This window comes from Erinaceus europaeus, chromosome 4, assembly GCF_950295315.1.
Source record: "Erinaceus europaeus chromosome 4, mEriEur2.1, whole genome shotgun sequence".
Classification (NCBI taxonomy): domain Eukaryota; kingdom Metazoa; phylum Chordata; class Mammalia; order Eulipotyphla; family Erinaceidae; genus Erinaceus; species Erinaceus europaeus.
The window spans coordinates 47,824,796-47,848,178 of NC_080165.1; the positions used below are offsets into that span (position 1 = coordinate 47,824,796).

The 23,383-nt window shown below is 47.5% G+C and overlaps 1 protein-coding gene across 1 annotated transcript in view; it reads right to left on the minus strand.

Annotated features, from left to right (window-relative positions):
* Positions 1 to 23,383, minus strand: part of JARID2 (jumonji and AT-rich interaction domain containing 2) — a 278,157-nt gene that overhangs the window by 10,572 nt on the left and 244,202 nt on the right. Inside the window, exons 6-12 of the mRNA XM_060189331.1 lie at positions 19,222 to 19,457; positions 11,353 to 12,538; positions 7,159 to 7,664; positions 4,316 to 4,408; positions 3,198 to 3,316; positions 3,008 to 3,078; positions 2,064 to 2,178 (exon numbers count right to left, since the gene is read on the minus strand). Coding sequence (XP_060045314.1) covers positions 2,064 to 2,178; positions 3,008 to 3,078; positions 3,198 to 3,316; positions 4,316 to 4,408; positions 7,159 to 7,664; positions 11,353 to 12,538; positions 19,222 to 19,457 — 2,326 coding nt within the window. The remainder of the gene's footprint in view (positions 1 to 2,063; positions 2,179 to 3,007; positions 3,079 to 3,197; positions 3,317 to 4,315; positions 4,409 to 7,158; positions 7,665 to 11,352; positions 12,539 to 19,221; positions 19,458 to 23,383) is intronic.

Here is a 23,383-nt window from a genome sequence, read left to right on the forward strand (position 1 = left end):
CTTTGGCTTAATGGTGGTACTGGGAGTTGAACCTGAGACTGGAACCTCAGACACGAACATCATTTCACATAAATGACACACTTGTGATCTATGACACAGCACACAAGGCAGGTGCTGTGTGAGCCTGTGGGGCCTCGTCTTCACACACTGAAAAGGGGTGTGAGGAGCCCTGACATGGCCTCCGAGGCAGGTAACTCCCACTATTCCCTGGTGGTGAGTGGACTTATACCACCAAAAATATATAATGTGATTGACCAGCAGTGAAGCTGAAGCAGGAACTGTGAGAGTTGTACTGCTCAACTTCACTGCTGTCCACCATGGCCAACTCTGGCCTTTCCACAGGTCCAGCTGAAGGCAACTTATCCTCAGGGTGGAGGGTTCTGAGGTAAAACCATTTCTATCGAGGCCAAACCCTGATTTTACTCACTGAGGGAAGGGAATCCTAGTCACCACACAGTCAAGGATTTTGCTAATACTTACATTAATCTCAATGCCAATAATGTTCTGTTATTGGTTTGTGCTTTATACAGATCTATCTATCTATTTATTTATTTATTTATTTATTTACCAGAGCACTGCTCAGGTCTGGTTTATGGTGGTGCTGGAGCTTGACCTGGGACCTCAGAGGCCGCAGCATCAGCCTTTTATAGAACCACTACGCTGTCTCTCTAGTCCCCAGTTTGTTTCAATCTCTGGAATTCCAGATCTGTTACATTTTATAAGCAAAGCCACATAAAAGCCACACACATACAGTTCTCTGACCATGTCCTAGTCTCTATTCCTTACCATAGAAGTTTCAGAAATTGGATTTAGGGGGGAAAAAAAAAAAAGAAAGAAAGAAAGAAAAAGAAAACAGCAATTTTTGTGTTCCGCTACCTCCAACTCAACCACCAAGCTGTAACAAACACCAAGATCATGTTTTCTCCCTTCAGCCCCCTGCTGGCTCAGAGGTTCATTGCACCACTATCAGATAAAGGAACTAGATTCTGTGAAACCTGAATCTTGCCTCAGGGTGGGGCTCTGACAGCCAGGCCAGACCCTGAGTTGACACTAAAACTGCCCACAGGGAGCAGTGCTGAGGGTATGACGGGGCTATTCATGCTGCCCCCACCCCAAGTACATCCTCTAGTTCAAGTCTACGGTCCCCCCCCCCACCCCGTCTCCACACTGTGTCCAGTCAGTGGACACTTAACCTCACCACAGAAAACCAAACTAGTGGGCACCAAAGACCCTCTTCCCTCCACAATCCCCACAGGGACCCTTTTGTTGGCACCACCTGCTTCCACTCCAGCAGTTGTTACTGAGGTGGACTGAGCTGAACACAAGGGAGCCCTGGAGGGGAGGCTGCAGCAGATACTGGCTCCTTGAAGGGAAGCATTAGTCCTAAGAATTTGCTTCTTTTAATAGAGTGTCTGATTGCCCCACTAGGACAATGAGCACAGTGAGTGTGAGCAAACATGCTGCTGACGAACTGTCAGACAAGAAGAAACGAGATTCTTTAATCACCATTTCCCATCTGCCACCAAAGTAGGGGAACGAGGAGGGAGTGACTAGAAATCCTGGTGAGGAGTGAGGGGGAGATTGAAGCAAAAAACTCCACCACAGGACACAGAACAGAGCAGGAAAAACAAGGGTGCCCCTGCACACCTCAAAGTCGATTCACAGCAAAACATACTCTCCGCAGAACCATAGGAAGGGCTGGAGACACCGGCTGCAGAGAAATGTTGAGAGTAACTACTCAGAGAACATCTACACTGGGTGAGGGTAGGAGAGTGCCAGGATCCTCTCAATTGGCCACTTCAGTGACACTGTCTCTTACCCCTAATGGAAAGCAAACTCTTGGAAATCCACAACAACTAATAGTCTGGAGGGAAAGACAGATACAATCAGATAACCATGAGAGCAAATTAAAATTTTTCTCTGCCAACCATACACAATTCCAAGGGTAGTTTGAAGTTCCAGGCTTGGGGGCTGAGTATCTCTCTCTCTCCAAAGCTGTCACCATCTGTTGACACATCAACACCTTCATTCCCACGACCCCTGCCAGAACGGAGGGTACTCACCAAATGCAGTCAGCACCAGTGTGTAAGTAGTCGATGTAGGGAAGGTGGTTTTGGTCTCGAGACCAGCATGAGGTAGAAAAGACCATGCCAATATTTAGCCAGGGAATAGTCACTCCTGGAACATAACGGGAGAAGCACTGTGTAAAAGAAGGCAGTAATGTCTTCAAGTAAGTGGAGATCACTTTCTCCTTCCCCCAGAGAAGAACGAAATGGGAAGGGTTTTAATAATAGGCAGCTGAAACCCCGGTGAGAAGGCAGCTCTAACCTGCTTGCTACACAAAGAACAAAATCCCTAGCAGTAATAGAAGAACATCTTAATTCCAAGTGGAGCGGCAAGATGTCGCAAGGACACAATTGTGATTGCCAATCACCAGAGGCCGAACCAGAAGCATAAACCCGGGGGCCGGGCAGTGGCACACTGGCTAAGCTCACACGTCGTCATGTGCAAGAGTCCAGACTCAAGCCCCTATACTTGCAAGGGGGAAGCCTCACAAGTGGTGAAGCAGGGCTGCAGGTGTGTGTCTCTCTCTGTATCTCCTCTATCTTTATTTCTCTCTGTGTCCTATCAAATTAAAAGAAGAGGGAGGAGAAATGGGGGGGGGGGACAGGAGGAGGAAACTCCCTTTGCTGGGGGAGACCAAGGCTGTCTTCTAGGGAGCCAGGTTTGAGTGACCCACCACTTCCAGTATAGCATGACTCTCCTGAAGAGTCATGCAGAAGAATCAATCACATTCATTAACTTGTGTTATAAAAATACCCATTTCAGGGTTAACATCTGGCCACTGTGTGCCTGCCTAGTTTCTAGGTGCTGCAATGGGGTGTGCCTTTCCACAGTTCCCTACTCTCTCTCTTTCCTACTGTGCTGACAGGACCTGATTCCAGGAGGTCCCTCAGCACATGGGCTGACGCCACAGACCCCACAACCATGGCTGGGTCAGACTTACCAGGCACAGCACCGAGGTGACGCAGGATGGACCCCGTGTTATTGGGGAGGACGGTGAGGTTCCATCCGTGCCTGTGGAGGGAAGCAGAGGACTTTTGCACACTGGGCAGTGTGAGTGTGTGTCTGTGTGTGTGTATGGGGGGGGAGGGGACAGGCAGCCCCAGGCTGTACACAACAGACCTCAACCTTACCTTGAGAAGGGTTCGGATTTCCCCACTGGGAAGCCGCTGCCGTGAGTATTGGTGTCCACTTTGCCACAGTGCACAGCCACGTGGCAGTCCTTCTCTTCCACTAGCCGCCAGTACTCTTGCTGTGGGGAGGATAGTCAAACTTTCATGCCTGAGACTCTGAAGTCCCTTTCCTCTAGCACCCTACTGCTAAAGCTGTGAGCTGCAAGTGTTGAAATGGAGCTGGCACCCCAGAATCAGGACCTGTTGTACCAGACTGAACATGAGGCCCTGATATTGAAGGACAGCCACATGGCCTTGGCAGGGCCAAACCTGGTAGACAGTATTGGAACTCCATCAAAGGAGGATGGTGGGCACCCCCTAGTGGTCAGGAGGAGGCAGCACAGACCAGTGATGAAACAGCCCAAGTCTGTTGTTACACACACACTAAATAAAGGCAAGGCTGCAGCTTGCACACACACACGCCTGCTCCCCCTTAACCAGCTTCTTTCGCTTGACCAGTCCAAGCAGCCAAGGGCCAACCTGCATCAGCATCCGGAAGTTCACACTGACTTCAGCGGGTCCTGGCCTTGGGGAGGTAAACAAACAGATCCGGTCTCTGTCCTGTAGTGCCTCACACACAGACACCCCCCAATTGGTCTGGGCACAGAAGTGCTCCCTGTCTTTCCAACCTTAGACTAACTCAAAGAACAGAGTTGGCAGAGGCACAAAAATGGCAACCTGCCAATCCCATTAAATGAAAAATAGGAGAGGAGAAAAAGCACAACTGTGGTTTCAAGGGGATTCCAAACATTCTCTTGCATAACAGACACGAGATGGGGTGAGGAGAGGCCAGCTGGGTTGAGAGTGGGGGTGATTGATGGCCAGCGGTCACCCTGCAGACTGCATCTCACAGCCAGTGATCTGGAGATAGTTCAGAGTGCAGCCAGGGAAGCTCTATATCCTGTTGGGAGGCTCAGAACAAGTTTAGATTAAATAAAGTAAAAAATTCTAATGGTCTCTCAGTACACAGAGGGAGAGGTTAGCCTCTCCAGTCTTCTCCTGGACTCCAGGGTTCTTGAAGCTCCCTTCTGGCTCCCCGACCTTCATGCAGGAGATAAGAATGGGGTAGCTCTGCTCACCTCAATTTCAGCTGGTGCAGGCTCCTTACTGAAGCACATGTTCATGATATTTCTTGCTGTTCGGTAAAAAGTCGTTAAAGAAACAGACCTTCCCTGGAAAAAAGAAAAACAGCAGTGTCGAGTTTAGAAACAAATCTGAACCCTAAGCTTCAAATTGAGCCACCCCTCTGTCCCCAACCCTGCACAGGGGGTTGTGGTATTGTCAAAAAACTGCCAGCGAGTCAAGTCTTTGTCCTGAGTTACTATGAGCAGAGAAACAGTCTCTGAGAAGGAGCTATGACACTGGCCATCACTCCAGGAGTGACCGCCATGGGGTGGGGGGAGTGTGGTGGTACACACCCAGATGTGCACAGTGGATGCACATCTGGTGCTAGAAGCATACTTTTAGGTGGGTGAGGGGACAGCTGGATGGTTATGTCAAGTGACTCTCGTGCCTGAGGCTCTAAGGTCTCAGGCTCAATCCCCCACATCACTGTAAACTAGAGCTGAGCAATACTTATTTTAAGGGGGGGGGGGGGCTTAAAAAAAAAAGAACTTAGCCACCAGGTTCCAGATGATACCAAGATGCCAACCCAACTTCCCTGGGCAGATGATCCCATCATGTATCTTGGAGCCCCACTTCCCCAGAGCTCTCCCTGACAGGGAAAGAGAGAGAGAGAGACTGGGAGTATAGGTCGACCTGCCAATGTCCATGTTCAGTGGAGAAGCAATTACAGAAGCCAGACCTCCCACCTTCTGCACCCCATAATGACCCTGGGTCCATTCTCCTAGAGGGATAAAGAATAGGGAAGCTATCAAGGGAGGGGATGGGATATGGAGTTCTGGGGATGGGCACTGTGTGGAAATGTACCCCTCTTACCCTATTGTCTTTTCAATATTTCCATTTTATAAACAAAAATTTTTTAAAGGGAAGGTTTTTTTTTTAAAAAAAAAAAAGAATTTAGTGCCTGAGGCTTCAAAATTCTGGGTTCAGTCCCTCATACCACTTTTACAAAAAGGGAGGGGAAAGAGAAACTATAGCTGACAGGAACTTGTGAAGAGGGGCATGGGGACAAAAGCCTAGAGAGTCCAGAAGACAAAAGGGTAGGGCAACTTCTATGCTGGATACCACCACCACAATAGGATGGGCCAGATAATCAACCTAACCCCAAGATCTGTGGAGGACACAATTGTGAACAGTCACTCTTGCCTGTTGTAACAGAAGCAACTCAGAGCCACACCGGGGGGTGGGGGGGGGGTGGGGGTGGGGGGCGCACGCAGGGTGTGGATGACAACTGAGGATGGGTATGTCTCTGGGTCTCTGGTTAGCCCCTATCCAATCCCGACTGCCCTTTCATCAGCAGAGATAAAACCAACCTGTTGGCCTTGATCAGGCAGAGCCCATTTGAGTTTAGCAATCTCATGTTTCTACTTATTATACAGAATCTACTTTGTTTTATAGAAGTAGGTCATTCATTTGGAGAAGGAGCCACTATTCTGACCAACACCCAGGAATAAACTGACCACCATCCAGCAATGGGAAAGGGAGGTGGGGGGTGTTGGTGGCCCATAGTGGATTCACATTTGACCAGGCACAAGCATCCAACTGCAGAAACATTCAGTATGTACCTATCATACAAGCGGACTAGTTTTAATAACTGGAGACAGAGCAGAGCTCACACAGGTAATGTCCTCAGATTGGTGGAAGTCCCATTCTGCCGGGGAACATAGCTGTGAGGTGGCATCAAGTGCCAGAAGCTGAGTGGTAAGAGTGACGGGTGGGGTGGGGGTGGTGGTGGTGATGACTTTCACCTGGGGTAGGAGAGATTTCCCTTAAAGAGGTGATACGGGAAGGTCCCAGGCCTTGGACAGTGGCCTTGGGAAGGCTAGTAAAAGCAGAAGGAGCTGGGTGGAGCGGGGCAGAGAGCTCTGCGGAACTATCAGTATGGAGGCAAAAAGGGCCATGCCAGAAACAGAGAAGGCCTAGCCAGTCAGTATCCAAGCAACCCTGGTTCTGACTGAGCAGTTCTTGTTCTTCAGGATGGCTGCAGAAGCAGGCTGGAAAGCTTGAGCTTATGCAGCTACAGAAATGTGTACCTGGTTCTCGGGGACCGTGTATATGGGCCAACACACAAGCACACCACCTTCATTTAATGAGGAAATTCAAGCCCAAGAATGGGCTGAAAATCAAGAGTATTGTATGCACCATGAGTACTGTGCCGCTATCACTCAGGGGCGTATGGAGACACACACACACAAACACACTCGTGCCCTCATTAAAAAAAAAAAATTAACTAGAGCACTGCTCAGTTCTGGCTTGTGGTGCTGGGGATTGAACCTGAAAGCTCAAAGCATAAAAGCTTGAAAGTTGTTTGCATAACCACTGTGCTGTTTCCCTGGCTCCACACCTCCCTCATTTAATGATGAGAGAATCCAAACTCCAGAGATAGCTTGCCTGGTAGGGTGCTTACTTTACCAAGCTTGAAAACCCAGGTTTGAGCTCCTGCACCATGCTTAAGTGCTGTGGTGTCTCTCTGCCACTTCTACCTTCCTATCTCTGTGCATCGTAAATTAAAACAATAATTAGAGCCTGATGGGAGTGGTATGAACCTCTTACTCGACACCCCCCCCCCCAAAAAAAGAACCCAAAGTTGAGAATTGACCCAGAGCAGGGTCAATACCAGACAGAGCTGGTCTAGTGCCCTGAGGCTATGTCCTGACCACCCAAACCTAAAGTCTGCAAATGTCTCTCTGAATGCCAAGTATTTCCCCAGAGAATGGTGTCTAGATGCTGCAAGGTGTGCAGAGAACCACCACTCTGCCTCCCTAGTCCCATTCCTTCCCCACAACGAAGGGGCTCCTACCTTATATATACACTTGTGGAAGTCACTGAGGACACCTTTGTCGTCCTCCTCCTCCTCTTTCACCACTTCCTTTTCCTGAGCAAAGAGTCGCCGTCGGCCTGTCTTGAGCTGGGCCTGGCCCACCTCTTTGAGCTTGCTGCGGAAGCCATTCCTGTGGGCCACGCCATTGATGAGCCCGTTCTTGGGCTCGAAGCGGGGCAGGGGGTGGAATTTGTTGTAGTCATGCTCTGTGTGGCCCTCCAGAGGGCCCTTCCGCTTCTCCAAGCTCTCCTTCTCCATCAGCACCTCCTTCTCCAGCCGCCGGTGCTCCTCTGGGGACAGGGAGTCATAGGAGAGTAGGTACTGGCAGTAGGCCTCCTGGAGCTTGGCCAGCCGGTCCTGGGCAGTTTTGGGGATGCGCAGCATGTCTGCTAGTTTGTTCCATTTTTTGAGGTCAGTCACTTGCTGCATGCCACCCATCTCATTAATTAGCCGGAAAAAGCAGGCCAGGTCGAGCTCACAGCCTCCTGGGATGGTGAGAGGAAAACAGAGGGGACAGTCAAGAAGAGGACAAGAAATAAGACCTTCCTCATTCAACCAAGAGTTCAGAGGCTATGTCAGGACTGCGCATCAGATCAGCAAACAACCGTTTCTGGCCCTCGGGAAGCTTACCGTCTATGCACTACAAGACAGCAGGAAACCTTGGACAGAGAAACACTAGCAAGGACTACGTGTCAGGGAAGACATCCCTGAAAAACTAACATTTGAGCCTGAGGGAAGGAACACTGTGGGGCATGAGGGACATTGCAAGAGCCTCTCAAACAAGGCCAATGTGTCCCAAGAGAAGAGTCATCCCTGAGAGAAGGCCGAGTATGTGATGATCACTCGCTTACACAGCGCCTTCAGCCTGACGCCCCTCATGTCCTAGTAACGTACTGAGTACCAGTGGCACATTAACATTTCTCTTTCAATTCTGTTCTACTTCTCAGGAACCAAATAATAACCAAGTAGGGTCTTTCTGTCCCTCAACTCTCCCTCCCCGCCATTCCCCACAGAGAGGCTGCTCCTGTCAGGAGGATGTGGGGGCTACTTTTTACTACATCCTTTGGTCAAATCATAGAACTGTACAAATACAGTTCACTCAGGCAAGATGGAATGGTCACCTGATGACTCACACTGGTGACCTGGTCAATGACGGTGGCTGGAGGGAGTGTAAAACCTTTGAAGAATGTGGCGCGAAGCGCAAGAACCGGCATAAGGATCCTTGTTCGAGCCCCCGGCTCCCCATCTGCAGGGGAGTCGCTTCACAGGCGGTGAGACAGGTTTGCAGGTGTCTATCTTTCTCTCCCCCTCTGTCTTCCCCTCCTCTCTCCATTTCTCTCTGTCCTATCCAACAACAACGACAACAACAATAATAACTACAACAATAAAAAAACAATAAGGGCAACAAAAGGAAAAATAAATTTAAAAAAAAAAACCTTTGAAGAATGAAGATATATTTTATATAAAAATAAAAAGGGAGGACCTGGAGGTGATGTAGCAGGTAGAGAGCACTGGGCCTGTCAGCATGAAGTTCTGAATTGGATCCTCAGCATCATATGTGCTATATGATGCTCTGGTTCTCTTTCTCCCTCTCCAACTTATAACTAAAAAAAAAAAAAAAAAAACAACTTAAAAATGGCTTCTGCAGTCACTGGGCAGTGGCGTGCCCAGTAAAGTGCACACATTACAGTGTACAAGGGTTTAAGCCCCTGCTCCTCACCTGCAAGGGGGAAGCTTCACAGGAGGTGAAGGAGTGCTGCGAGTATCTCTCTTTCCCCTCTCTAACCCTTCAATTTATGTCTTTATAAAAAATAAAGTAAATAAAGGAAAATGGCCACTGGGAGCAGATCTGTCATGCAGGCACAGGGCCTCAGTGATAACTGCAGTAGTAAAAAAGAAAAGAAAAACAAAGGGCTTCTGCTAGACTGCTTGCTGCCTGTGAGCACTGGGGATAGGGTCTGATGGGTTCGGTGTGGCCAGGTGAGGCCCATACAGGCTGAAACCACTGAGAGAACAAGCCCTCCAGCCACTTGCTAAGAACTGAGATGGTCACAGAGCACCCTGAACTCCATTCACTCCATGAGGGGCGACACTGGGATAGGCTATTGGTGGACAACAGAAGAACACCAGTGAGCAAATTTCTGTGACTTTGGCCTTGAGGGTAAAATGCCCACAGCCCAGCCACTCAGACTGCATCTCTCACTCAGAAGCTCTTCCTGGCTGGCAGCACACAGTCCGGACTCATATGCTGGGGGGTGCGGGTGGGGTGGGGAGAGACACCGCATGGTGGCGCACAAGTGTTGTGAGGCTGCAAAAGCTACTCAGGTTGCCACAGTGACCTGGATCCCAGGTCTAACAAGAAGCAGCACATATCCTCCCCGTCTGCGTTTCTCTCTTTAAGTGAATCATTACAATCCAGTGGCACACTGACATTAACACAGACTTGTAAATCAGATCCCCAGGAGCTCGTCCGTCCCTTGTCACCTCTGCCGACTCACAGCACAGTGGGCTGTCTGGTGGTGAGGCATCTCCAATCCCTAGTCTGTACTCTTGCCTGTGTACCCGGGGATCCCTGAGCGTCTGGGATCACAGCGAAGGAGCGCTTATTTTAGTAGATTCTGGCAAACTTTCACAACTACCAAGCCTTTCCTTGTGGAGGACGTCAAGCTCAGCCTCTAGGCCGGGGGCATGTGTGTGAAGCAGGATGGGTACCCTTTTGCAGCAGTGACAAAGCTTTACCTAGTGGGCACCAACAGGTGTACAAACCTCCATGACATACCCACTTGGTTGCCTACAACTGTTGTTCGGAACAAAAGCATCGTCTGTCATCTGATAGTTCCCACCTACTAAAGCATGGAAACTTTCCTTGGGACATCTCACTGCAGTCAAGAGGACTGGGTGTTAGTTTCTGAGGCACCCCTGGGACTACCACAGGAGACCACAAATTCCTAAGATGCTTTGTTGTGCTGGGCTGTGACCACAGTGTTGTTGCACCATCCATCACTTGTCATCCTTGATAGCAGACTACAAACCAAGAATTCTTTTGAATTAAGATTCTCACTTAGGCATTAGCCCAGGGAGGCAACTGCTGGGAGGAATAATGAAGTCCTCATCTTACAGAGAACCCTGCCTTACTGTAACTCGTGACGTGGCGTCAACTGTTAAATGTCTCCTTTTCTTCCTGCCTTTGAAAACTCAAAGCTCTCCAAAACAGAAGCACAAGCACAGTCTGTTTCTTTTCTTTTATATTTACTTATTTATTCCCTTTTGTTGCTCTTGTTTTATTGTTGTTGCTACTGATGCCGTTATTGTTGGATAGGGCAGAGAGAAATGGAGATAGGAGGGGAAGACAGAGAGGGGGAGAGAAAGATAGACACCTGCAGACCTGCTTCACCGCTTGGGAAGCAACTCCCCTGCAGGTGGGGAGCCGGGGGCTCGAACCAGGATCCTTATGCTGGTCCTTGTGCTTTGTGCCACCTGCGCTTAACCCACTACAATATAGCCTGTTTCTTTTCACAGGATCTCGAGCTGAAAACATGACCTTATCTAATAGTCCCCAAAGAAAACCTCCTCTTCACATACTCTGCTCTCCATGAGGAACAAGGTAGTGCTGGAGGGGGGGCAGGAAGCCCTAGGAGGCAGCTCAGCTAGAGAGGTCCTCATAAGCTCTAAGAGGAATATTTTCAGTGTCACCTGGGTAGCATTTGCAATAATCCCAGCTAGAGCTGTGTCTGCACTCAGAAATCTAAAAAAATGTGACCCCACCCCGCTGAGCTGTGAGGGCTCCATAAGGGCCCACCAAATTGAAGCTCAAGGAGAGACCAAGTATCAAGAGTAAGAAATGGGCTCAAGTCTATGAGAGTTGAATTAATGTATTGTCAGAAAACTCACGACGTATTTTTTTTTAATGTTTTCCTATGCAAAGACATGTCATGACCTACCAAGGAGAAAGGGCCGGAGAAACCAATCCCACAGCTTCCAAAACTACAACATGGACTTCCTGACATTCAGCTGGGTTGTGGCACTTGACTAGGACAGTCCCAGCAGACAAATCCAGAAACTCCACAACCCTCCTGTGCCCCAGGCCACGGTCGTCACACCAGTAGCACTTCAGGAAGCAGATACAGGGGCTGAGACCACAGTCCTGGGCATGGGAACAGATGGCAGACTTACCTATGAGTGGGAGCTCATCCATGGTGATGCCCTGAGATCTGAGGTGCTTTTTGATGCAGGCCAGCCGCTGCACATTGGGGCCCCAACGCCGGCCCAGCTTGTGGATGTGCTGAATCTGCGTGACAAACCGCATCTCGTCATTGAGTTTGCACTCGGGCCGCCAGTCCGGAGGGGGGATGACCCTGCACATGCCGTACTTCTCCACCTGAGCACGGACCGACTCGATGTAGACGAGTGGGTCATGAAACTCCTTGGCCGATGGCCGGAGGACGGGGATCTCGTCCATGGCCGCCCAGCCGGCCCTGGGCCCCTTCTCAGGCTTGGCCGCCACATCGTACAGCTTGTGCAAGGGCTCTGTTTGCGAGGTAGAACGATTTTCACAGGAGGCGCCGTCTGTCTTGCCGTGTGCTTGTCTGCCGGGCGTGCTCTTCCCGGCCGTAGCCCTTTTGGGCCGGTTTCTTTCTGAGCTCGGCTCGGGTGCTTCCTTCTTCACGTGTCCATTCAGCAGAGCTTTCTCTGCTGGGGCTGGGGCTGGGGCTGGAGCTGGAGCTGGAGCTGGAGCAGGAGCAGGAGCAGGAGCAGGAGCAGGAGCTGGAGCTGGAGCTGGAGCTGGAGCAGGAGCAGGAGCTGGAGCTGGAGCTGGAGCTGGAGCTGGAGCAGGAGCTGGAGCTGGAGCAGTGGCTGCCTTCCTGCCAGGGGTTTCAGCAGGGCTGGCTGCCCCTTTCATCTTCTTGGGGGGCGACTGAGGCTTTGCAGCCTGCTGTGCCTCTTCCAGTCTCCTCTTGGAATTCCGCAGCCCCTCCCTCAGCTGCCGCCCCCCCACCTCCTTAGTGCATGACTTTGGGTTCAACCTGCCACTGACCTTGAGACCATTGATGGCGGTGGCGGGCCCTGTGGACTTGGAAGCCCCTCCGAGGGATAGCACCTGTTTGCGGGTTTTTGCATTGCTACTTTCAGTTTTCCCTGAGATTGTGTGGTTGACAGCTGAACTGGGCTTGTGGTGATTGGGTTTGGTTTCCTTGACCAGTTCTCTCTTGGCTTTGGTGTATGTGACAGTCCCCTTAGTCACCGTTGCAGTGTACTTCACAGTTTTGGACGGTGAAGGTCTGACTTCGCGCATCTTTTTGGCACTGGTTGCACTTGTACCCAGAGATGACATTCGAGTGACTCCATTTACCTTAGAAACCTGGAGGTGGTAGGAGAAACGGGGGGGGGGGGGGGGGGGGAGAGAAGGATCAGAGTAAGTACTTGCCAAGAAGGTAACTCATGCATACTGACAACAAAAGCAAGCGACTGCCTGCTTTTACGTACAGACATGGGGTTACCAGCAAAGCAGACAAAATAGACAGGCGTAAGTTCATCTGAGGAATTCAGTTTCAGGATCTTCATGTGACCCACACACCTGTCTTTCTGCACAAACACATGCAGCCAGACCTCTGCCCAGCGGGTTACGCTGGTCTGTGTCTAGGACTCTTTTTAAGAAAATGGATGTTTCACAAAAAGGACCAGTGGCCCAGACCGGCCAGTCATCTGACAGACTTCTAACATCTACAGTTCTGTCATCTCGGGAAAAGGACACACACCTGTTCCAAGAAAAGACGTGTTTGCCATTCTTTGCATGCATCACATAACAGCATGATCTATCCCAGAAACTTTCTATCACTGTGTGTTTGTCGTAAAAAGAACAAGCAGTCAGTCTGGCAAGTAAGGGATGAAGTGTTAGACTGAGATTGCAAGTTCAATCCCCAGCAGCAGATGTACTGGAGTGATGTGTGGGGTTTTTGCTTTCTTTTCCCTTTGTCTCGTGCCATTTCTCATTAATAAATACAATCTTCTAAAATATATATAAAGGGAAAATAAAGAGCAAGAGCATTTCATGTGGTGCAGCCACAGGTCAAGCCCTATGGCCCCTGTCCCTATTATAACTTTCTGACTGGGGTCCATGCAAAGCTTCACTAGCTGGCAGATGGACACACCTAACCTCTGGTATAAACATGCCCAACACTCTTCTGCACAAATGCCTCCTAGTTTCCTACCCTCAGCAAGTGTCCACATGTGGAGGAAGAGCCTGGATAAACAGAAAGAGACTATCTGCAGAGGTTGTGTTGCTGCGTGGATGTCAAGATAATCCAGTGCCGCATAAAAGCCACCCTTGTTTATAAAGAACAAACAGGCAGTGGCACACCTAGACAGCAGAAGTGCATTAACTTCCTGACAAGAATTATGAAGGGTCCGCCACAGGAGGGCTGCGGGGTCAGCTGGTTTCTGGACAAACGTGTGGTATGACTGTGCTTCTGACTGGACTGTGACAAGTCACTTAGCATTGTGGGCATTCGTTTCTCATCTCTAACATGAGTTCAAACAGAGGCTCCAGGATATCACAATTTATCACACGATTTCTGGGAAAAACAGAACAGAAACAACAGCACTCTCTTTCTGTTCACTAATGCTGGGGTTAGCACTACCCCGGGAGGTATTTAACCAGGCATCCCCATGTCAAGTTCATATGCCCCACTAGAGGGAGCAATTAAGTCAGATGCCACTGCCCATTCTCGCACAGTGAGATAAAAGCAGATAGCTCAGGGAGAGAAATTAGTACAACCTAAAACATGAGTTGAAAAGTAACTCTTAAAACTGACTGAATTCCACTGAGAGGCAGTGAGTTATGGAAGGAGGAGGAAGGCCTGCTAAGCACTGGGACACAGCGGATATTTAGCCCCATTCTCAAAAAATTATTATACAGCTGCATTTTTGGAAGGAGTCCCTAATCTTTTGCTGATATTGGCTCCAACCACAGGTTGTCAGAAATGCTAAAGGACATGTGAAATTCGAATTACAATCAGGGTCTGAGGTGAGCAGAATTAGGCAAATGTTTGTGTAGCTAAGTGGTTTTTCTGTCTGGATATTTATATTTCAGTTTCTCAAACTTCAAAAGACTATGTTTACTTCCTTGGTTTGAACAGTAAACACCCCTCTATCACCCAAGTCTTACTTAGGCCAAGGCTATGTAGCAACTCCCTGTACACATCACAGAAACTGCCCTCCAAAGGTTAACACCACCCTGTAATCTGCCCACCCACAAGGTGTGTTGGCTGTCCACATGAGTGGATCACTTTCTTCTTTATGTTACAACTGAACCTCAGTGCAGTTAACTGAAAGCAGGTAGGTGATTACAACCCAGCAATCGGTACTGTGGCTTAGTAACACATTATTTTATTTATTTATTTATTTATTTATTTATTTATTTATTTATTTATTTATTGCCTCCAGGGTTATTGCTGGGGCTCAGTGCCTGCACCATGAACCAACCCACTTTTTGCCCTTGTTGTGTTTTTTTTTTTATTGTTGTCGTTATTGCTATCGTTATTGTTGGATAGGACAGAGAGAAATGGAGAGAAGGAGAAAACGGGATAATAAAGACAGACACCTGCAGACCTGCTTCACCACCTGTGAAGTGACTTCCCTGCAGGTGGGGGAGCCGGGGGCTCGAACTGGGATCCTTACGCCTGTCCTTGCGCTTTGCACCATGTGTGCTCAACCTACTGTGCTACTACTGCCCAACCCCCAGTAACACATTATTTTAATTGGTTTATTAGAGGGAGGGAGAGAGAGAGATAGAAAGAGAGGAAGGGGGGTGGAGAGAAAACACAAGAGCATTACTATAGTGCATACAATGTCAGGGATCAAACTCAAGACCTTAGGCTTGAAAGTCCATGGCTTTATCCACTGCACAATGTCCAGTGTCACTTGTACCTATTTCCGCATAAATAAAAATTCCATAAGCTTCCTGGAAAATGAACACTTCAAAGAGCTCTCAATAATTGTCTGCAACATTAAGAAGAGGCTATTTTTATTTGGTTGCTGGAAAAGTAATGACTTTTTTTTCACTATTTTTCTAGGCAAAAATGTATCATGACTTTTTTCCAACAACCCAATAGTAAGAAAAAGATCTCATCAGTGCCTGAGCACCTCAGAACAAGCAGAGCCGTTACTTTTCAGTAGCACTGCCTAAACACTGCCTCCTCCAGCTTTACTTCCACTTCAAATGATCATATTTATCCTATTTTCCAGGCAGACATTAAAAACAAAAACAAAAAAAAAAAAAGAAGAAGAAATCATATTTGAAATTACAGATCAGAATATGCTCTGGATCCTTCCCTCCCCATATTTTTATGCAGCTAAAAAGATAAAGGTCAAATTCTAATCATTTGCATCAAGCAGTCACAACAGAAATCTGCAATTTGCTTTTATTGACCTTATTTCCCAAGTACTTCACTAATAAGATTTGATGGTTCTGAAAATTATCCTTTCTTGCCTCACAATAGCCCTGTAAGAGGTGTTGGCATAACTGGCTCCCAGTGAGCATGAGGACTCAGGAAGGCTAAACAGTAGATCGTAGGGAGTCGGGCTGTAGCACAGCGGGCTAAGCGCAGGTGGCGCAAAGCATGAAGACCGGCATAAGGATCCCGGTTCGAACCCCGGCTCCCCACCTGCAGGGGAGTCGCTTCACAGGCGGTGAAGCAGGTCTGCAGGTGTCTGTCTTTCTCTCCTCCTCTGTCTTCCCCTCCCTCTCTCCATTTCTCTCTGTCCTATCCAACAACAACAACAACAACAATAACAATAACTACAACAATAAAACAACAAGGGCAACAAAAGGGAAAAAATAAATAAAATAAATATTAAAAAAAAAGTTTTTAAAAAAAAAACAACAGCATATCGTAAATCCCAGTGAAGGAGAGAGTCACAGTCTAAGGAGAACTAGAGGCCCAAGGCCCCACATTGGTGCTGATCGAAAATGCAGAAAGGAGAGGAAAGTGACAGGAGGAACCCCCTGAACTAAGTGAGGCCCCACGCCCCAAAGAAAGCCAAGCCCCTGAACTTCGTCATTGGACTGAGTCTGCTCTACAGGGAACAGGTCATGCTTCCAAGTCCCAGGCCTCTATCAGCTGGGCCCCAAGTGTGTGCTCCAAGTGTAGGGCATAGAGCAAGAGCAGGAGATGGTTCCAGGGCAAGGGGTAAACTTTCTCTCCCTTCTACTCTTATTTCACGGTGCTCAGCAAATTCCTCTACTTCAAGGGCAAAGAAAAACCCTGAACTGAAGGGCAATGCTGAAGGTTGAAAAGCGAGCTCAGACCAACTAAGGTCAGAGTTTACTAACCCTGTCTCATATGTGAGTAATGAGAAAGTGGGCAGATATGATTATGATTCTGTGTGAATAGGAACAGTCACATTCACCTGTTCCTTAGGTCCCCACAAGTCCTTCAGCCCTGACCAACAAATGGGCCCTTCACATACGGGCACTTTTCAAACACCTCTTTCAAAAGCCACCACATTTGCAAAGAGTCCTGCACAAGTGTCAGGTCATTCATTAGCTTTGAAACTAGAATATGGGGGCCAGGCGGTGACATACCTGGTTAAGCACACACATTACAGTGTGCAAGGACCCAGGTTCAAGCCCCTGGTCCCCACCTGCAGGAGGAAAGCTTCATGAGAGCTTCATGAAGCAGGTTTACAGATGTCTCTCTCCCTCTCTATCTCCCCCTTCTCGATCTCTGGCTATCATCTCTGTTCAACAAATAAAGATAATAAAAAAATTTTAATAAATAAACTAGAATATGGGTAATGCCTCAAAGACACAGAAGCCTGAGTAGTAATAGCTCAGACTAAAGATGTGTGAAAGTGTGTATACACATATTCTCCTCTGCCTGTGTGTGTGTGTGTGGGGGGGGGGGGGGGGAGATATATAGGAATGTGTTCTCAGCTGACCAGGGAAAACAGTCCTGACACTTAGAATGAGAAACACCAAGTGTAAAGAACACTTTACAACAAACAGAAGGAGTTCCACTGTTTCCTTTTAGTAATTCCAGATTACTATATAAAAATCTTGCCTAGGGGCCGGGTGGCAGCACAATTGGTTGAGCACATACGTTATACTGTACAAGGACCTAAGTTCAAGCCTCCAGTCTCCACCTGCAGGGGGATAGCTCTGTAAGTGGTGAAGCAGTCCTGCAGGTGTCTCTCTGTCCCTCTTCCTTTCTATTACCCCCTTCCCTCTCGATTTCTGGCTGTCTCTATCCAATAAATAAGTACATAAAGATAATTTAAAAAAATAAATAAATCCCCACCTGCAGGGGAGTCGCTTCACAGGCAGTAAAGCAGGTCTGCAGGTGTCTATCTTTCTCTCCCCCTCTGTCTTCCCCTCCTCTCTCCATTTCTGTCTGTCCTATCCAACAACGACAACAACAATAATAACTACAACAATAAAACAACAAGGGCAACAAAAGGGAATAAATAAATAAAATAAATATTAAAAAAATAAATAAAATAAATAAATAAAATCTTGCCCACCAATAAATCTCTCTGGGCCAGCCTACCTTACTCAACTTTTTAAGAGTATAGTCTCCAGTCTAGTCTGGGGAAATTTTCAACTCTGTTGAAATTCCTGGCAAGTAGGGTTCATCTTTTATGATTCCCTTGGCTCACTGATTTTGAAATGGAGTAAATGATGGGGCTGGGACTTGTTTACCTGGTACAACACCACCTTTTGCCATGCATGAGGACCTGGGTGCGAGTCACTAGATGCCATAGGAGACCACTTTGTAAGATGGGAGGCTCACAAGTGATGGCAAGGTGCTATGGTATCTCTTTATCTCTAGGAGGGGTGTTGTAGTGGGCGAAGAGTAGGAGCGATAGAACGTGCACAGATTCAAGGTCCTAATGAAGCCCTGGGAAGGAGGAGAAGGAGAAGGAGAATAGGAAGAACAAGGAAAAGGAGGAGGGGGAGAGAAGGAGGAAGAAAGAAGAGGGAAAGAAAGAGGAAGGAGGAGGAGAAAGAAGAAGAGGAGGAGAAGGAGAAGGAGAAGAAGGAGGAGAAAGAAGGAGAAGAGAAGGAGGAGGAGGAGGAGAAGGAGAAGAAGAATAGGAAGAAGAAGGAGGAAGGGGGAGAGGAGGAGGAAGAAGAAGAAAGGAGACAGAGGAGAAAGAAGGAGAAGAAGGAGGAGGAGGAAGAAGGAGAAGGTGGAGGAGGAGGAGAAGAATAGGAAGAAGAAGAAGAAAAAAAAAGAAGGAGGAGGAAGGGGGAGAGGCAGAGGAGGGAGGAGGAAGAAGAAGAAAGAAAAGGGAAAGAAAGAAGAGAGAAGAAGGAGGAGAAGAAAGGAGGAGGAGAAGGAGGAAGAGGAAGAAGGAGAAGAGAAGGAGGAGGAGATGGAGGAGGAGGAGGGGGTGAAGGAGAGGAGCGGTGTTAATGAAATGCCACCAGACCCGGTCACCACCAAACATTCCTACTGCCTACGTCCCAGAGGCACAGGGAAATCACTCTCCAGAGACATGAACACTGTGGCAGCCAAAATGGCTGAACCCTTAAGAGTCCCCCGAACACAATCTGTGCCATCTCAGCTAAGCCTGCATGGAGGATGGGAGTACTAGGCGTGCTCTGCCGACCCGTTTCCTGCTCAGAAGTCCTGCTGCAGAGATGCTAACTTATCACATTAAAAATAAGAGATAAGCGATCTAGATCATCCACTGTGTCAAACGAGGGAAGCCACAGCATGTTCCGCAGTAATCTGACTCACTTAGGACCCAGGGTGGATGGGATGAAGGAGGATAAAAAAGAGGCAGGTTCCCCTTTCTACCTTCCCAATACTCAGTATTCACCAGCTTAGCGCAGAGAACAGGCATCCTTCAGAGATGGATCTGAACACACACACAGCCCTGCCTGACCGGTGTTCACAAGGGCAGAGGCACCGTGTTTCCCTTCCATCTCACCTCTGAAGATGGTTTTCGGGACGCTGCTATTCCTCACATTCCCCCTTTGGTCTGCTGTCCTCTGGATTAGGCCCTGGTCACCCATGTGGCACATGGGAGCTTTACCTGTTTCCGTAAATCCTGAGCCGACCGATGCAGAGGTGGGTGATGGTGATTAGCGGTGGGCCCCTTGGCCGAGGAGCCTGTGGAGGGGGCAGCTGGGGGGTGGTTTGCTGGAGCCTGTTCCCTCCGGCTGTCAGTCCGCTGGTCGCTGTGCTTCTCCTTCCCGGGAGTGGCCTCTTTGCTTTTGTGTTTTTGAACAGGTTCTTTCTCCCGTGATGGCCTGCTGGAACCATTGAAAACTAGAAAGGAAGCAGGAAGGAAGAATGAAGTTATTACCATTTAGCTTAGTATGTTACCATAGCTTCCTAAGGACAAAGAGGAAAAGAAGGTCACATTGTGAGCTCCAGAGTCTCCTGAGCAAAACCAAGTGCAAATATAACGACTGGCAAAATTCAAAGTTGAAGAATAGCCCACCCTGCCCCCTAGCGCACGCGCACGCACACACACATACACACAATTAAAAACACAGCTTATTGAAATGATTGAAAAATCCCTACTCCCTGAGGTCAGGGAGATGGCGTGGTGAATAAAGTGTCAGGTTCACAAGCACTGGGTCCCAAGTTCAATTCCAAGTATAGCATGTGCCAGAGTAATGCTCTGATTCTGTGTCTCCCCACTTCATCAATAAAATAAACCTATTTTTTTTTTATTATAAAAGACAAAGGAAAGAGAAAATCCTTATCACAAGAACTCCCAGCAACTATGAAATACAAAGAGTGTGTTACTTTAATATACAGGAGACTTTCACTATAAAGTAGCAATGGTGATGACTGTCCCACTTTCCAAAGAGAGGCTGGGTCAGCCTACTCTGCCACTGGAGGAAGACTGGCCCTGAAATGAGGGCAGCCTAGAATGTCCCCATCTGTGACCATGGACTGTGAGCTCAGGCTGACAAGGACTTAGAGGTTATATAGGCTCTTGTGTTAAATATGAATATACATGGGCCCTGAGTCAGACTGATATTTACCCTATTTTTTCTTCAAGTTTGAGAGATACTCTTTGCCCTAATCCAGCTTTCTGACTCTATTCTCAACTATGACTACATCTTTCCAAAATGGCTACATTTTTAGCCCACCTCCATGTTGTTCAGGCCAAAAAAAAAAAAATCACTAATATGACAGGCCCCTAGGAACACACCTAAAATCGACTAAGTAGCTTCTTACCACCCTAAAATTCCTATTCTCACCTGGTCTACTCCTACTCTCTGGTTCCTATTTATTAAACTTTTGGCCCTGCCTTTTAAATACCAAGTTGCAGATCCTACTATGATTCCATCCTGATCTCCATGGGCAGATAAATTCACCACTGTGTCCTGGAACTTCACATCTCCAGAGCCTATCCAACTAAGGAAAGACAGAAACAGGTTGGGGTAACAGATCAACCTGTAAATGCCCATGACCAGCGGAGAAGCAATTACAGAAGACAGACCTTCTTCTACCTTCTGCGCTCCCAATTTTGGTCCATACTCTCAGAGGGGGAGAAATGTTTGAGGAAGATGACTAGAGGACCCATCAGGACCCAGAGAGAGAAGAGGAAAAAAGGAAAGGTATTCAGAAGCAGAAGTAGGCATAGGTGTGACTTAGAAGAGCAGGTAGGGTGATGCGGGAGGTGGTGCAATGGATTGGATTCTCAAGCATGAGGTCCCGAGTTCAATCCCGGGCAGCACATGTACCAGAGTGATTACCTGGTTCTTTCTGTCTCCTCCTATCTTTCTTATTAATAAATAAATAAAATGTTTAAAAAAAAAGGGGGGAGAGAGAAGGTAGGACCATAGGAAAAATTGAGCAAATGTATATAGACAGATAGTCATAAAGTTATAGTCAAGCCCTATTTGTGACCTTGGGAGAACCACTGCAGGGAATGGGGGCACAGAACTCTGGTGGTGGGACTGGTGTGAAATTGTATCCTGGTTATTTTGTAATTTTCTAAGTCACTTTAAAAAAAGTGTGTGTGTGGGAAAGTCGGGCGGTAGCACAGCGGGTTAAGCACACGTGGTGCAAAGTGCAAGGACCAGTGTTAAGGATCCCGGTTCAAGCCCCCAGCTCCCCAACTGCAGGGGAGTATCTTTACAGGCAGTGAAGCAGGTCTGCAGGTTTCTACCTTTCTCTCCTCGTCTTCCCCTCCTCTCTTCATCTCTCTCTCTCCTCTCTCTCTCTCTCGTATCCAACAACAATGACATCAGTAACAAAAATAATACAACAGTAACTACAAAAACAAAACAAGGGCAACAAAAGGGAAAATAAATACTTAAATATATATATATATATCCTGAAATAAGATAACAAAACTCAGATTTAAGTCACTCATTTTGAGATTATATATCTACTGGCAATAAAGACACATTGTGGCTTTGTCAGACCGATTACCAGAGAATAATGGAGTAAGGAACAACAGAACTTTGTGTCGAACCTATTTCATGTTCCACATATCATAACAGCAGTCCTAACACACACATCTTAAGTTCTTAGCAGGAGCTGGAATAAACAATTTAAAGTTCTAAAGTGTGCTCACCTTTTAATCACACCTGGTGCCCATTTTACAGATAAAACGGGCAAGAAAAGGATTAGGCCCTACCCAGGCCTCACTGCCTGTAACCATCAATGGTAGAGAGACCGACCTTTCAAGTTCACCCCTAGGCATCTCTCCAATGAACCCACAACTCCTCAGGGAGTGAGTGTACAGAGAGAACAGTAGGGCCCAGGGTTTGAAGGTAGCTTGAGTCAGTTGCTGCTATCAGTTCTCTCTTCTGTTTTATGTCTAGGACTTCCACACCTAGATAGATCCTCCAGGTCAGGTTCCATTTCTGGGAATCATCAAGCCCTTTAGTATCTGCTCTTTCATAGCCTCAGGTCTCCCATCCATCCATCCATCCATCCATCCATCCATCCATCCATCCATCCATCCATCCACTCACCTACCCCAGGCTTGGTTGTTCCATCTCACAAGCAGACCCTTATATGGCTCCCAAGGTGTTTACTGATAGTGGATGCCTTCAAAGGTTGTGGTCCTAACAAATCAATGGGACTACATCAAATTGAAGAGTTTCTGCACATCAAAATAAACCATCACCCAAACAAATAGACCCCTCACAGAATGGGAAAAGATCTTCACATGCCATACATCAGACAAGAGATTAATAATCAAAATATACAAAGAGCTCGGCAAACTTAGCACCAAAAAAGCAAATGACCCCATCCAAAAGTAGGCAGAGGATATGAACAGAATATTCACTACAGAAAAGATCCAAAAGGCTAACAAACACATGAAAAATTGTTCCAGGTCACTGACTGTCAGAGAAATGTAAATAAAGACAACGTTGAGATACCACCTCACCCCTGTGAGAATGGCATACATCAAAAATGACAGCAGCAACAAATGCTGGAGAGGTTGTGGGGAAAAAGGAACCCTCCTACACTGCTGGTGGGAATGTAAATTGGTCCAGCCTCTGTGGAGAGCAGTCTGGAGAACCCTCAGAAGGCTAGAAATAGACCTCTGTATGACCCAGTAATTTCTCTCCTAGGGATATATCCCAAGGACTTCATAACAACCAACCAAAAAGATATGTGTACACCTATGTTCATAGCAGCACAATTTATAATAGCTAAAACCTGGAAGCAAACCAGGTGCCCAACAACAGATAAATGGCTGTGAAAGCTGTGGTATATTTACACAATGGAATACTACACAGTATTAAGAATAACGATGACCCCACCAGGTGTCCTGGAGCCCCACCTCCCCAGATCCCTGCCCCACTAAGGAAGGAGAATAGACAGGCTGGGAGTATAGATAGACCTATCAATCAATGCCCATGTTCAGAAGGGAAGCAATTACAGAAGCCACCACCTTCTGCACCCCATAATGACCCTGAGTCCATACTCCTAGAGGGATAAAGAATAGGAAAGCTATCAAGGGAGGGAATTGGATATGGAGTTCTGGGGTGGGAATAGTGTGGAAATATACCCCCTCTTATTCTATAGTATTGTAAATATTTCCATTTTATAATAAAAATTAAAAAAAAAAAAAAAAAAACAAAGATTGTGGTCCTTACTGACTCACCACCATACTCCAGACCTCATTTACTCTAGCACAAACTAGAATTCTATTTTCTTTGCCTTCTCTTTCCCATCCCGATCCATCCCTTCACTTCTGAGTTTCAAGCATAAAA